The 16,524-nt window shown below is 40.8% G+C and overlaps 1 protein-coding gene across 2 annotated transcripts in view; it reads left to right on the top strand.

The window, feature by feature from the left end:
- cdc6 (cell division cycle 6 homolog (S. cerevisiae)) overlaps positions 1-4,966 on the top strand; it is a 44,951-nt gene extending 39,985 nt beyond the window's left edge. For both annotated transcript variants that reach the window (XM_062448815.1, XM_062448816.1), the window contains exon 12: positions 4,569-4,966. In XM_062448815.1, the coding sequence (XP_062304799.1) occupies positions 4,569-4,658 (90 nt within the window). In that variant the 3' untranslated portion in view covers positions 4,659-4,966. The remainder of the gene's footprint in view (positions 1-4,568) is intronic.
- Positions 4,967-16,524: the final 11,558 nt, after the last annotated feature.

Raw genomic sequence — 16,524 nt, 5'->3', positions numbered from 1 at the left:
CTATTGCAGCGGTCAGTTACGTGAAAAGAGATGATGGAACCTGAAAATGCTCAAACCATTATTTTCAACAGGAAACGTTTATTCCAATTTTTTTGAGAGAGATTTCAACTACTAATAATCGTGACTCTGATAAACCTCATAGGCTGCGTCTTGCGATAGCCTACTGCATCTGTCCTGCACTGTAACAGCCTGGCTAGCGATCTAGCTAGCTAACCTTCACACTCAGGCCCTCATGTATGTACATTTGCAAACGTAACATTATCAGCGCCATGTCCAACCCGCAGAAACCACACGCTGTGATTTTTTATTTTTTTTTATTTTTTTTACGTCGTATTTACCAAACCTGCAGTTCATTGGGTAATCAGCGTCTTCCTCTGCCCACTATACCGTAAATTGTGAGCATTCAAACGCTCAATATAATGGGACTCCTTCTCTCTTTCTATCATGGATCAGCTACCAAAGTCAAAACAGCGAAAACAAAGATTTAGCACTTTACGCCTACCCTCCCATCTCTTTATGGGAAACTCCCACTTTCCCCTTGACCCTCCCGTGCATATGCATGACACGGAAAAGCGCAATTTGCCATTTTCAATTTGTCTGCGCTTTTACCTCAGTGCGGCATGTTTGTACATACCTCCCCATGCTTTTACGCGCACGTTGCGAAACAAATACGCCTGAAGTGGGCGCAAAAGCGTTAGTACATGAGGCCCTCAGTGTGAACAAAAGAACTAAGCAAACTAACATCCAACACTACACATACCAAAATAAACACAAGTTCAACAATAGAAACTTAAACAATGCTTCCGTCAACAAAATTAACCCCCCAACTGAGTCCCCTTCTGTCCTACCACAAGCCATGCTGAAAACCAAGAGCGCAGTTGCGACCCTACATGAACACTGGTGCGAATACAACATATAAACTACATTTCCCATTAATGAGTAGTTTGAATCCATCCACCACAGAGGACCTCATTCGTATCAGTACAGAGGTGCCCTCCCTGGAAATGTTTGATGCCTGTAAATGTGCTGAAAACTGTCAACTGGAAAAAGATCAAGACTCCCATGCTACAAAGCTTGGCCAAGCCAGTCAGTTTGAAACAATGTTACCATGAATACAAAAAAGTAATAAATGAATATGTAATGAATAAATAAGTAACCAATCCTGTTTTTCACTTGGGGACACATGTGCTCCAGCAAAAAAAGTTAGCGTAGAGCCCTAACAATATATCGCGATGCAAACATTTTACAATATGTATCGTAGAGTTATGGCAATATTTTTACAATATGATGTCCGGTTTATCCTATTGGTTAAGCTACCAGCCGTCAACCTACTCATTCACCACTGCATTCACAGAAATTGCTTGAACTGAGTTAACTAAGTTGTATGTACAACAAAGTTATTCAGTGTTTCCCAACGTCCTCCTGCCCTCCTAAAAGTATGACAATATATATAACTACAGAGGGTACCATTTCTGGGGAAATTGTAGGGTGTGCTTGCTTGCGTCGGTTGCAAATGGGTCAGTTTATTAACTAATTTTTACAACTGATCAGTTGTAGTATGCATTTTTTTATGAAATATACAGATTGCATAGATTTAAAAGCATACATTTGTTGCTGCTCATTTACAATTCAAAATACTAAAAGTGAAGTGTAGAATGAAACGGTTGTCTTCTGATTTCCCCTGCAAGAGGGAATAGTGATAGCCTCAGTTGAAAATTTGGATCAACCAAAGATATTGTTGGGCAATCCGGTGTAAAAAAAATCTATGACGTAAACGTCACCTTAAGTTTTTCCCTTCTAGTGATATTTTCAAGCATACTCATATTGCATTCATTCCTTAGGAATGAATTTGAAACAAGCTTGAACCCCCTTTGATACAAGCTATTCAAACAACGTTGTCACCGGCAGTATTTCAGATGGAATCGCGATTCAAACAGTACCATTTGCTAACTGAAAATATGCCCCCAAAAATGTAAATAAGCTTGACATTTATTTTGGGGGAATTGGTTAATTCAAAAGAAGTTTGCTGGAAGCGATCATTGTCAGTAACAAAGCCAAATGCGACCATTTGGTCTCAGTCTAGAGTCCTGCGTGGAGAAGCTGACCCTGGTAAATTGTGCTACAAGCAAGCTAGCCTAGCTGCAGGTGCTAGGTAAACTTCACTGAGGGGCAGGGTTGCCAAGTCTGTGTGACAAAACCAGCCCAATGGCCAATCAAAACTAGCCCAAAACCAGCCCAACGGCCAATAAAACCAGCCCAAAAACCAGCCCAAGATCGGAACTCAAAATATGCCCCTGCCATATACACTGCTTTTAAAGTCCAACTGCATTGCTATCATTGCCAAATGTATTGTAATATCTACAAAGTAACACCAAATGTTTAGTATGCCAGCATTAAAAGCCGTTTTCAGGAGACTGAGAGCATTAGGCACGTGTGCACACGCACAGTGCGTGTGTGTATGAGGGCTTGTCCCATGTCAATGTGTGTACGTGCTGATCTGGATTCAGTTTGGTAGGATTTGGGTATAAATAATTTCATTTAAAATATGGATTTTAAGAAATTCATGTAATTTGCTTGCAAAATAGGTCTACCCGAACCAGCGGACAAAAAATTAAACCTGCGACAACACTTCAAAAGTAGCCCAATTCCGCGGGAAAACCGCGGACCTGGCAACACTGCTGAGGGGATTGTTTGAATGCGCAGGAAATGAAAAACGGTTCTGTATGTATATTTGAGTCTACACATTCGTGGATATAGCCCTACATTTCATCTATATGGAAACAGATTATGAGGTTGAACGCATTAAATTAGCAAAAACGGGACACAATTTCCACTAACTGTCCATATCTTGTTAGTGCTGCAGACGGGAGGGAAATGCCCATGCAAGCTAGCTAACTAGCTAGATCGAAGGGAACACTCAGAATGTACTAGCTACTTCACTTTAAAATGGGCAATTCTGTAATTTAAGAGACCTTCGTGAACAGGTTGACGAAGTTTATGCTGTGGCATTGAAGTTCAGGTAAGTAGTCAGATAGTTTCACCTATTGAAAGACTTTTGATTTAAGTAAGGGGAGTGCCGAACATGTTCTGTTACAGTTTGGCTTCCTAAACAGTTGTGGAGCTTTCTAGTGTGTCTTGCGTACAGCGTTGCAGTGAGCTAACGTCACTGTGTCCAATCCCGACCGCCGTAAACTCCTATTGTCCGAACGGGGTTTGGACACTCAGTTTCCGGTCTTTTTGCCAGCATTTTCTTTTGCGATCGCCAGCAAAGTGTAAGTAGTATTATTTAAGGCATACCAAACAATCGATGTGTCAAATTTCATGAACATATATGGACGTTTACATGTCTAAATAATATAGGAAAGTTACTTTGGCCGAAAGACCACTCGGCGACACTCGGGAGACGCTTGGGCGACAATCTTTACTCTGACAAGTGTGTCTGTGTTGTCATCGTACTGCTACTATATGGGTTAGCATACGAGTGTATTTCAACGCTAGCTTAACACTACTTTGTCTAGCCAATGAAAATACACGATCAAGTGTGACGTGATCTGTAGTCGAGGGGAGGAAGGGATGGGGGCTAGCAAACTTTGAGAAGAGTTCAACAAAACATCCAGCAGGTGGTGGTATACAGTCAAATTGAGATTTTATCGCATAGTTTGGAGATGTTGAAGCGTGATATCTTATTGTGGAGGACATAACTACGTCCCCGGATATGTTGACAGCATTGATGGTCAGTTTGGTGACCCTGGATCAAGTTAATATCCCCGCAAAAACAGCAGCGGCGAGTGTTTACTAAGAGGATAGAAGTGCGGTCGGGTTTTGGACACAGTGACGTTACACTGGTTTGAAACCACAGGTAATGATAATTTCACCAGAAAATCGTTTACTTGTAATCTAATGTCATAATAAATCCTACAACGAAAATGTATTTGTGAGGAATGTTTATTTTAACGATTGAAAACAGGTACTACAGTGGTCTATGATGCATGTGTTGCCCGGGTTGCTAATGTCATGATGCTAATGCGTCAGTGAAATAGTGTCCAATCCCGACCGGTTTTTAGCTAACATTCTGATAAAATGCCACTTCAAATATTGATAAAAATTATCGTATCACGTTTTCAGCTGATTAACTGATTTCACGTTAAGCTTTAACTTCTTACCTTTCGAGCTAAATATTGTTAAAAAATTTAGAGTGACAATTTAATGAACTTGCATTTCTTATCAAAGAGTCTAATTTACAGACACAACAAAGAACATTTTTAGAAGGTTAGATGCCAACAGCAGCAACTTCAGTCTTTAGAGTTAAGAGTTGTTTGCTATTTAATCAAGTGAAAAGCATAGACCAAGGGTACCTTCCCCAAGATGAGCATCTCATGATATTGTCTATGCTTTAACCTAGGCTTTCTTTGAGATTCTGTGAATGGTCAGTCCATTTTATTTATTGGTTGGAGTGTTAAGGACCATACTGCAACCAATACTTTGGGCAACCATAACATCCAGCAATATAGAGTTTACTTCCCTCAAGTGTGTGGTACGTGTGTAAACCCGTTGCTCCTAATTTGCAGATCTCTTTGAAGATTGAAGAGCGCGATGTGGAGAATGCTCTGAAAGATCGTGCCCTACTTGGCAGCATGTTGGCAGCTGGCCTCCCTTGACCTCGCCCCTGTGTCGTCTGCGGACATAACTAGATATTAACTAGTTTTTATGGTTTTGTTTTACACTGGGTTGGTTGGGCAACTATACAACACCACAACAATCCAACACAAGCTTTTTATTCCATACTTTGTTTTAATTCAAATGACCATTGATGTATTTGCTTTTTTAAAACCTCTTGGTATGAGGCTGTTATCTTGCCATTATTAATTGCGGCGAATCTGTTGATAATACCCAAGATAAGCTAATACCTTGAGCTACCTTTTTTTTTCATTGATTTCATGAAATAAAAGTTTGAATACTGAATTACTTTCTTGCTTCGTTTATCCTTCTTTACACTTTATGTTGAATCAATCACCAAATCTAATCTTTAGAAGATGTGGTACTTTCCTGCAATTTAAAATGTATAAGACTTCCACTTTAGCTCTAAGAATGTCATAAGCAAGCTCTTGAATTATGGAAACTGTTCTTTAAACATCATTTTTCTCATCATTTGGAATAATTAATATATTTTATCAGCTCGCAAATCCGTTTTCTTCCCTGATTGGTTTTATGAGGGCATTATTTTTATTCCAGATTGACTTAATAATAGTGGACACCTGTATTCCTATAATGAATTTGTTGAAATATATGGAATACATACAGCAAAAGACTACATCAAACTTACAAATAATATCTCTTCTAACTTATTGTTTCTGGTGAAAACTTAGTCAATATACTGCAATGCAAACTTTAACGTTCCTCAACTGTTTATAAAAGGGGTTAGTATTTTGTATGTAAAATGCACAAGTACATATTTGAGAATTGCTACTACTCAAATATTAAAGCTCTTGGAAGATGGTTATCATTTTACCCAAATATTAACTTTCGAAATGTATGGACAGTACCAAACAAATTCATATTTAATAATAAAATCAACGAAGTTCACGTTAAAATTATTCATTGTTACTACCCTTGTAATAAATATTTAAGTGAATTTAACCAAAACGTCTCCACACTTTGCTCTTTTTGCCAAGAAGAGGAAGAATCTCTTTCACACCTGTTCTATTTTAGTTCTTATACCAAATATTTCTGGCTTCAAATCTCTGCTTCCTTATTTCTTGTATTCCACCGGCTCGGTAATATTTCTGTCATGAATGTTCTTTTTAATGCTGATGTTTCAGACAATATGGAGCTTGAAGATTCAAACCTAACTGTAAAGTTATTTTCTCCGATTTGCGTTCATTATTAACACGCTTCACAAAATCTCCAATAAAAAAGCGTTGAAACCATCTTGTATGAACACAGAAATGAATCAAAACAGAAATGTATGTATCAATCAATATTTAGCATACATAGAAATTATTTTACAATTAATGTACTGTAGTCTTTGATTTTCTATGTCATTTATTTCTGTATTTTACGCTATCAAACAAGTGACATCAGGGATGCTGTGCTTGAAGTGGCTGATGACTACGACACAAAAACTGCAAGTGAAGCCAAATCGCTTGCAAATTAAATGCAAAGCTTTGAATTCATATTGTCTATGGTCATATGGTATGATATTTTGTTTGCTGTTAACACTGTCATTAAGACACTTCAGTCGAGTGACATGCAGCTGGATGTGGCCTTGTTGCAGCTAAATCGACTAATTGAATTCATGCAAAAATACAGAGACAGTGGATTTATGTCCGCATTAGCCACCGCAACAGATTGCTTACGATTTGGACACTGAACCTGTCATCAAAGCAACGCGGCGAGTGAAACGCAAACTGGATGAAAATCGAAATGAATATACGCCAGACTCAGAGCAAGCATATATCGGATTATTTTATCGTTATAGTGGACCAGGCCCTTACAGCTCTTCAATCCCGTTTCAAACAAATGCAGGAGTTTGGTAACTTTTGGATTTCTTTTTGATTTGACCAAACTGTGTGAAATGGATGAGACTGACTTGCAGAGACGGTGCGAAAGACTGAATGATGGTCTGAGCACGCCCGACTCTCAGGACTAACGCGCTGGACCTCTTTCACATGTTGTGGATACTCTGAGAAATAGTTCCAAAAAGAACAGCTACACTTCAAACACTTCACTTCCTCAGACAGATTGAAGGAACTTTCCTTAACTGTGAGATTGCACTCAGGATCCTATTGACTTTACCTTTAACTGTGGCATCAGGTGAGCAAAGCTGATCAAAAACTTTTTTTTTTTTGCGCACCTCCATGTCGCAGGACAGACTGTGGGCTCGCCCTGCTATCAATTGAAAAGGACGTTACATCGAAGCTGGACTATAAAGACTTAATTGCTGAGTTTGCGGGCAAGAAGGCAAGGAAAGTGACTTTCACTATTCACTTAATGGCAGTTGTGGGCCGTCAGGGACAGCAAGGCCTTCTCGTGCTGGCCTACACAGGCCTATTTACGAGAAAAAAAGTGAGTAGCCTACATAAATACAATTATTAAAAAATGTTGCGGTTATATATTTTTTCTTCATAACTTCCCCCCATTTTAATGTCATTCAATAAATACACTGACATAAATAAGTGAGTAGAGTTTTTATCCAATCATATTTCAGCTAGCTTGTGTCGTCAGGTTCTACGAAATCTGCATGAGGCTTTCAGAATCAACAAAGAAGGCTCCCTCTTTGTTTTCATCAGGGTAACCACATGGAAAGGCCGTTCGTTACCAACATTGTGTAGTTAGGTTTAATATAGGGTGAATATTGGTACGTAGGCCTCCAAAGTAATATAAAAAAATCATTATCAAGTCTACAACTTTACAAATGTTCACCGTAGTCTACAATAAATGTAGTAAAATCTTTTTTTATTCAAATATATCAACTAATATGGTGTCTTATCATCCTGCAGCCCATCTTGCCAGCGTCTTGCGGAAAAATTCGACCAGCTGCTGAAACGATCGCTTCGCGGCCAGTGTGGTCGGTCCCATTTGATAACATGGGCGCCAAAAGAAAAAAGGCGGCGCTTCCAGGCGCGTCGCAGCAGATCGCAGGCAGTGTGTCCCAGGCGTTACGCTGAACTTGACATGTACGCGTCCTGTGATTGGATAAGCACTCGTGAGAGCCTGAAAGTTAGCGAGAGAGAAAGTGACTTCAGTCACAGCTGTGCCAACATGTTGAATAGTTTTGCTGTTGCATATTCTCAAAAAGATGCATATAATCTTTTTACTTTGATTTTCAATGAATAGTTTGTTTCGTTATCGTCCTATATAGCTGTCGGAATTATGGACAGTCCCCGTGCGGGTTGAAAGTGATTCTTGCGCGTGCATCACGGTGTATGTCAATAAGCAGTCAGGTGGCTGAGCGGTTAGAGAATCGGCTAGTAATCAGAAGGTTGCTGGTTCGATTCCTGGCCGTGTCAAATGACGTTGTGTCCTTGGGCAAGGCACTTCACCCTACTTGCCTCGGGGGAATGTCCCTGTACTTACTGTAAGTCGCTCTGGATAAGAGCGTCTGATAAATGACTAAATGTAAGCAGGGCAGTACCGTAACGGAAATACTTGAGGCCCCCCCGCAGAATAACCCTGAGAGCCCCCCCCCATATGTAAGGGATAATGTATTGTCCGGCGGTTATTATCCAAAGATTAATCCCGACAAGACGAACAGGACCCCGACGCGATCAACTGAACTTTTTGGAACATTCTGAAGAGCCGTATAATAAATGCAAGATATCGAAACTCAAGCTTTTCTTTTGAGGGAAATGTATTCAATCAGAAAAAACAGCTCAAACAGAGAACACGTGTATTCCAACAGAAAAACAACACAAAGGCTAGGGCCTATCAAACAGCTCAAATAGAACATATGTTACAACAACATAACAAATATGCCTACATATAGTCGATACACCGGTAGGCTACTTTCTACAGGTTTGCAGGTGAATACACATGTGCGCGTCTTTTAGCAAATCTGTGTGCAAAGTCTTTAACCATGCTCTTTACAAGTAAACTGCGCACGTTTATTCTCTATGCTAAGGATGGCCAGACCTGACAGCGTCTCTTGTGACATGGAGCTTCTGAGATGTTTTGATCAGTTTTAGCTTGGAAAATGACCTTGACGGCCCAACAATAACACCAGTCCGCGTAGCAGGATCCGAGCTACGCTACAGTTAGCTACCTATTTGCTGCGGGCTCGCCGGTCTGTGTGACCATCTGACCTATTTCGTCACGTCACTTACCTTGCTAACAAAGAAAGCACAATTAAATATACTTTTCTTTATTTTTATATCAACTCTGGAAACACAGACAAGACAATAAGACCATAGTGTGCATCGCATGTAAATCAAATTGGATTAAAAATATAAATAAAAAACTTTGCCACGCGAGGCCCCCCGTCCCTGCGAGGCCCCCCCGCGGTGCGGGGGCTGCGGGGGTAATCTCTATGGGCCTGAAGCAGGGCCTCGCATGTTAAGTTCGCACAGGTCCTCGCACCCAGTTGCGACGGCTCTGCCACCAACATTCTTTGCCTCAAACCGAGGAGCGAGGGGTGGGGATCTGGGCAGTAACGGAACCAGAGGGGTGTCTGGGGTGGCACTGGACACCCCTGACATCTGATTGGCCACCCCGGGTGCCACCCCAAAATTTAATTTGCTACTGGAAATTTGATGCTGATTGACATCTCATTTGACCTCTTGTTGAAAGAAGCATTTATTTTGCTGCGTTGCGGTGCATTATTCAAATCGAAGAGAGATGTTTGTTGAGATACAGAAGAATAAGAACATACAGCAGAATAGAGAATATTTCCACAGCTCCACAAGCTCTTTTCGCGATTGAAAAAGGCATAATATTTGAAGCAAGTTTTAAGGTTTGCATTGGGTTTAGGTTTCCTGAAATTTTTTTATGAATGTTGATTAGCCTAGCTGTGTAAGTTAATGTTAGAACTTCGACTCCAATAACAGACAAACTGAGACAGTCAGTAGGCTACCGTAATTTTTGGAAAATAAGCCGCGGCTTGTACTCCGATTTTACAGTTGTCTTGTGCTTGTGCGGTTTATATTTCGAAGCGGTTTATAATCCGGTTTTAGAACACAAACGTGCCTTTGTCTCAAGATCTCTACAGACCGTGCAGCCAATTTAATGCTCAACATTTGAATGGGGGCTTAGCTTATTACTTGAAAGAGGAATTATTTAGGATACTGTGTCGTCTCAGTTACACTATCAGGGCTTGGAAATACAGTGACTTGCTAAAGTAGGCAAATGGCTAGTAAAACATAACATTTCATAATAATTTCAGTTAATCAAACAGCTGCAAGACCCAGTGAAATGTTATAGGCTAACTAGCAAAATAACGCTAGCATCGCTAACAACATCACTAATTCAACTTTGGTAGTCTAACCGGGCTCTTTGTAAATTAGTTTTAGATATAATTATATATGATAGTGTGGACAATAAGACATGGACGCGGTCTCTTTTCATAACTTGTATTCTACCACTGCTCTTCTTGACATCGCCATTCGAACATCCCTCACTGATATCACGCAATGCTTTCGGCATCAAGCCTACGGCAACTCCCGAGGGACAAAACACCCTTGTCCGTTGTCACATAGAAAGGTCTGCTACAGTCGGCTATCCTCAGGATTTGCAAGATAGCTAAACTTATACTATATCTAAAATAAATTTGTAGGCATAACAATGGATTCTGCAACTAAATGAAATGAGGGACTTGGCTTTATTTCTGAACATACTCACAACCGAAGTGTGTTACACAATGCTGTAAGATCGCCTATAGAGCTCCGGACGTCACGTGACTTTACTGTTTACGTCGCCATTTTGGCAGGAAAGTAGTGGCGCCAGCACGGATTTCAACCTGGGGTGCGTTTCCCGAAAGCGTCGTAAGCCTAAATTGATCGTAGAGTCCATCGTACGATGGATCTTAGTTGTATGGGCCATTTCCCGAAACCATCGTAGCTAAAGAGGCACTTGAAAATCCTCGCAGATTAACGAGAGCTCCAGAGCAGTCGTAGATCGCTAAGTGCATTGTAGCGCAGAGACTCAGTGGAGACACACGTAGGCAGACCATGAAAACTACATTAGACTAAAGGCCGATATATGCTTCTGCGTTTTTCGAACAACGGACACATGGGAACGCCCTTGTCTCCGTGGAACGCCCTCTACGAGCTCTCCGTCAGCCCTCGGAGAGCCCCGGAGAGCTCGACGTGCACCTCCTGAATTTTCCAACTATCCGTCGTAATTTCGGAGAGCGACGGAGACCCCCTTGGCTGTGATTGGTCAGTATTAAGAACCGCTTGCGTCAGGGGCGGGGTTGCCCTGATAAACAGGACGAACAGAATCCTTTGACCGCCATTGCTGTAAGTTTTTAGAATTCATATTTCAGCTAAACAGTACATGTAAATCAGCATCTGAATTAAAATGTGACGAGAAATGGGCAGTGTAGTTGCTGAAAATGTGCGTATTTTATTGATGAAACAGCTAATTTGTAAATTTGCTCCGACTTCTCGATAACCTAGGTAAATAAACACTCGACGACGACTTACAAAAAAACGTTGCGCCACCTACTCTTCTGGCGGTGAATTGTTTTCAGCACCCACAGCCTACGGAGAACCATAAACAAAGTCTATCCGTCCGTATCCGTGCGTATCCGTGCGCCCGCCCATCCGTAAACGTAGACGCAGAAGCATATTTCGGCCTTAATGCTGAAAGTTACTTCCGATGGAAAATACGATTATTTTGGTTCTCTTTTTCCACCAGTTGCGTTGGAACTGGGATATTTGTTAGAACCATACAAGTTTAAGTGCCGAAACAATATCAGAATCCAGTTTATTCTCAAGTAAATTTAGGTTACACAAAATAATTTGATTTGGTGGGTTTGGCGCATGAAATAAACGAAGGTAGATTTAACAAACAAATGTCAGTCTTATTCAAAATACTATAACATTGAAATATGGCTGTTGTAATGTGCAATAGTAACTAGAAATGCATTAACGTAACGTGTTTACGAGTGCAATAACACAACAATTGAACATTGAAGATGTTTATTAGAGTTATAGGGCTGGTAGCACGCCAAGCCCGGTGGATGAAGAGGCTGGTGGCAAAGCCGAGCCTGACGTTGGGGAGGCTGGTAGTGAGGCCGAGCCTAGCGTCCTGTGAAGACAAGAGTGTCATTCTCTAGAACATGATCAAGACTGAATGAAGTGGGTAAGGATGGGATAGTTACCGGGCTGGAGGTGTGGTGGAAGAGTCCTTGAGGGTCACGACTGAGCAGAAGCACGAGCAGATCCCCCTGGCGTGCCTGAGAGAAGCAGAGGGTGGGAAAGCAACAAAACATGTGAGCATGCAGACAGGAGGAATAGAGTGTATATGCGGAAACAATAGCCTACCTGGGAAGAGGGAGGTGCAGTCCAATTCTCCCGTACTTCATTTGGCCTAATGTGGTATTATTTTATGCCTAATTCCATTTAGACATGAGTCAGTGAGAGTTGGAAGAAACTGTTCCTTGGGCGAGAGGTTCTTGTCCAGGTAGACCGCAGCCTCCTGCCGGAGGGGAGTGGCTGGAACAGTGTGTCCAAGGCAGGGTACCAGATGGTGATGAAGGAGGTGAGGATGCACTCAAATATGGTACCCATCATTGTCAGTACCCAATACTGCACCCTCATTGTCTTTGACAGATCAACTTCTTCAGTTGACACAGGAAGTACATCCTGTTGTGTCTTCTTGGTGAGGGAGCTGATGTTACATTTAAATGTATTCATTTAGCAGACGCTTTTATCCAAAGCGCCTCTAAGAGAGATTTACAAAAAGCGCCCAGGAAATGGAAGGATTCCACAGGATTGACTGGGAAGTCACACAGGGTGAAGGGGCTGGGAGGGAGTGAAAACTCCAAACACTACAAAAATCATAAAAGCCATTGAAGATAGCCGAAGTCCTGCACTGCTGACTTGTCCCCTCTGGTTGTGGGGAATTGGATGTGGTCTGGGATGTGGCAAAGTAATGCAGTTGTGACAGCCTGCACAGATCTTGACACTGAGGCCTTGGAGAGCCCATGTCCATCTCCAAGAAGCTCCAGAAAACTTCCAGTGGCCTAGAACTTTAACACTGCCAGTAGGGTTGCAGGGGTCAGTGCAAAGGACCTCCTTGTTAGCCTCTGCAGGTCTGCTTGTATGAGGTTCAGGAGCATCATGATATCATGATGTCATCTGACATATCTTACACTCATAATGAGTATAATTGATCAACCATCAATTAAAGTAGAGTTGATTATTCATGTCAGAAACAATGATTCCATGTTGAAGACATGGGGTATTCATTACTTATGTGTTTGTCATTTGTCACAATGTCATTTGTGGCCAATATGTGAGAATCATGAGATTGCAAACATGGTCTTGGAAAGCTGTTGGCCTATGCAAGATTGTAGATATAGTCAACAATAGAAAATAAGACAGTAAATGTGTTGAATTGAGATGCTTGTATTTGTACATTGAATTATTTAGGCTGCTAGCTGGGACATGCCATGTGTGATACCATTTATATGCATGGTTTTTAACCTTGTAGTTCAATCAAGTAGTAAATATAGGACTCATATATATATATATATATATATATATATATATATTTGCCTATGGGAAGTGGAGTACCAAGAAGAGTAATTTGAGAAATTGTTGTTTTATGGGAGTTTGTTCGACCTGCTCCTGCTCCTCACATCTCTATAAGGTAAACTGTAAGGATGTAAAAATGTAAGGATTGGACAGGCAACACTGAATATATGATACAATACACAATTCAGCCTTTTCTTAATTTAAATAAACATTGTATGCTTAGGCAATAAGGTAACCTAAATTGACACTACCTTGTTGATTGGGCAGAAGAATAGGCACAGAAATGGAGGGCCTTGTGAACTTCATCTCTTCAAACAAGAGCTTCCTCACCTCAATTTGGGGACGAGCCCACTTAATTTCCAAGACCTCTTGGTATTTAGCATCCTGTGTCGCTGATTGCAGGGTCCTGACACCGGTGTAAAACTCAGATGTTTGCACGTTCACCTTGTCTTTGCATCATACAATGTAGCCTACATTGAAAAGTACTAAAATAAGTAGTTTATAATAAATGTTAAGTTTTCTGTAGCGACAGAAAATATTTTTTGTGTACCTTAATTCGTCAATTATTTTGGTTGACGTTTTAATTTTAAAGTCTTAAAGTTGCGTCAGAAGAATCACATTTCAGTACAATGGACAGCGTCTTGTTAAGTGCAACTTAAGAGACACGTACAATGATTCTCCTTACGAGCATGTTCGGAAAACGCACGTAAGGAATAACGATGGATCGTTATTTTGATCGTAGAGAACCCTCATAACAGCTACGATCCATCGTTATCGGGAAACGCAGCCCTGGTCGAGTTCACTGCGCACTTTAATTCAAATGACATAGGCAGCTATAAAGCAAAACTTGATCGATTAAACATTAGTGATCCATAATGCTCCTGGAGCTACGACCTTTACGAGTGAAACGGAAGGCTTCCCTAACCTTCTGTATCAAGATATTTACAACTCTATCAACTTTCATTCGTCCTACTCTGGAGAGTCTTTGAAAGCCTACAAAAGTCTGGAGGGATATAAATGGATGCAATCAGCTGGATTAGTGATGAATATTCAGCTTTGAAGTCTACTGGCTACAAATTGCTATGTGTAGCTAACGTTAATGCAATCAGTTTTATAACTTGTATAGCTAGTAAAGAATATATTGTGCTTAGTAAAGTTATGCATTGTGCTTATTAAAGTTCTGTCTTATGAACTGAGAAGTGTGCTCAGGCTTAAACATTGAGTTTCGACCACAGAGTGTGGGGAAAAGGCTGTATCTCTTCATTTTCAGAAACAACCTTGAAACCGGGTGGAGATGGCACCCGAGCAGGTGGGACGCGTAGGCAAGAACAACTCCCTGATGTACGAGAGAACAAGCTCAACCCTCTTTTCATCTTTGTGTTTTTGTAAAACTGACTAACTGAATAAAGGACTGTATAGGTTGATGGTTCCGGTATGGTGATGCCGCCCTGGTGTGTCTGTAAGAACACCTCTGGAGTCGGAATGCAGTCTTATGGGATTGGGGATATGGGTGGCTAATGTAGGCAGCACAGCAATACACAGGACTCAGGCATATTCAGTGTAACTCAAGGATCTTTATCTTTGTATTTCTGTTTCTGTTTGTGGTCTATCAAAAAGGGAATTAAGTACAAATTATACATCAGCATGCATAAACAACATTAACATAAAGGCTTAATATATATATATCTCAGACACACAGCAAATAGGTAACTACAGTAAAACAGTGGTGATTATTATGTAGTTATACTGCCATCTACTGGTCATTTACGTCCGTTTTAGTAATCTAGAAATATAACTGAAATGCCATTAACGTGCATCCTCGCGGTAGGAATAGAATACTCACTCACGCTACAAATAATAATACAAGAAAGCTTACACATATCACACAGGTCTAACATACTCCCTAACATTAATAACAGTTCAACTAAACTACGTTTAGACTAGCCAGACATACAGCTATCATCTCCACATACTAACAACACTAACATACTAGCTGCTAACTAAACCAAACGTCATTAAAGTACGGAATTCTCGCGTACACTATATAATAGAAAGAAACAGACTTACAGTTCGTCAGTGACGCACAAACATGTCTGACAGGAATGTGAAACAGTAATTACTTTTACTGGTAAACTGAATAGGCATAATGAAACTAACACCGTGCAGTCTCTTGTGGTGTTTTGCCGCGAACTGACCAAATCACGAGATGTGCTGAGGAACAGATCTCTGCGCATGCGCAATTTGCTAACGTCTCTGGCCTTTCTAACAGTTTTAATTGCACTGTATAATATATGCTGAGGAGGGAAAGATAGCCAGGACTTCGTGAACCAACCCAAACTCTGTTGCGGGTAGGGAAAAGTAGACAACCCCAGAGTTCTGTACTTGTTGACTTCCAACTGCTGCATTAACCCTCGTGCTGCCTTCGGGTCACATGACCCAAAGGTTCATAACGAACCATCGTTGTGTTTACCCAATTTTACCCAATACAAAAACAAATTAAAATAATTTTCTTTTAACCTTTGCAATGTGGGGGGTCTGAGACAGCCTAGCTGTTAAAAGAAAATGCTTCACTTTGTCTTTGTATGCGGTAAATCTGTCGCAATACGACGGTGGGTCACAATGACTGATGGGTCAGAATGACCCGAAGATAACACAAGGGTTAAAGCTGATATTATCGGACCTCTGCGACTGCAGACCACTGTCTCTAGAATACAGACTTGTGTACACAGAGTTGTGTACATATTGGAATAGACATAAATAATTAATCCTTCACTAGCTAGCGTTAGCAACGTTCGTCAACGGTTAGCTACTAACGTTGGCTAACGTACATTATATCAGTGCACTTTTCATCACAAAAAATGCCATTATATATTTATTACAGATAAGTCATTCCAAGAGATTGAATGATCCTCAGTTGAAGCCATGGGTGGTTGTCAGGAATTATAGGGTTCTTCTCTGGATTTTAGGAATCCTATAAAATGCTCTCCCTTTATCTTTTCCCCGATGGTTCAGGTATCCCGGCGCACAGCAGCTATCCACCAGGTTGAATCAACGTTTATTTAAATAGGCAGCAAATTAAACTATGTATAATATGTATGTAAGTATATATGTATGTACACTCTGGCGCTCCACTTGGCTCTACACTTTCCTGCCAAAATGGCGATGACCGGTGCATGCTGGGATTGCGTGACGTCAACTCCCGGAGCTCTATTCATGCATTGCTCTTGGTACTAAGTATGCCCTGCGGCAAGCTGAAAAGCTACTAAATTAAGGGGATTAGTTTAGTTAAATAAGCATTTTTTGGAGTTCTATTGTGTTCGTTCTGTTT

The sequence above is a fragment of the Osmerus eperlanus genome, chromosome 22 (assembly GCF_963692335.1).
Source record: "Osmerus eperlanus chromosome 22, fOsmEpe2.1, whole genome shotgun sequence".
Lineage (NCBI taxonomy): Eukaryota > Metazoa > Chordata > Actinopteri > Osmeriformes > Osmeridae > Osmerus > Osmerus eperlanus.
This window is presented reverse-complemented; position numbering and strand designations above follow the sequence as displayed.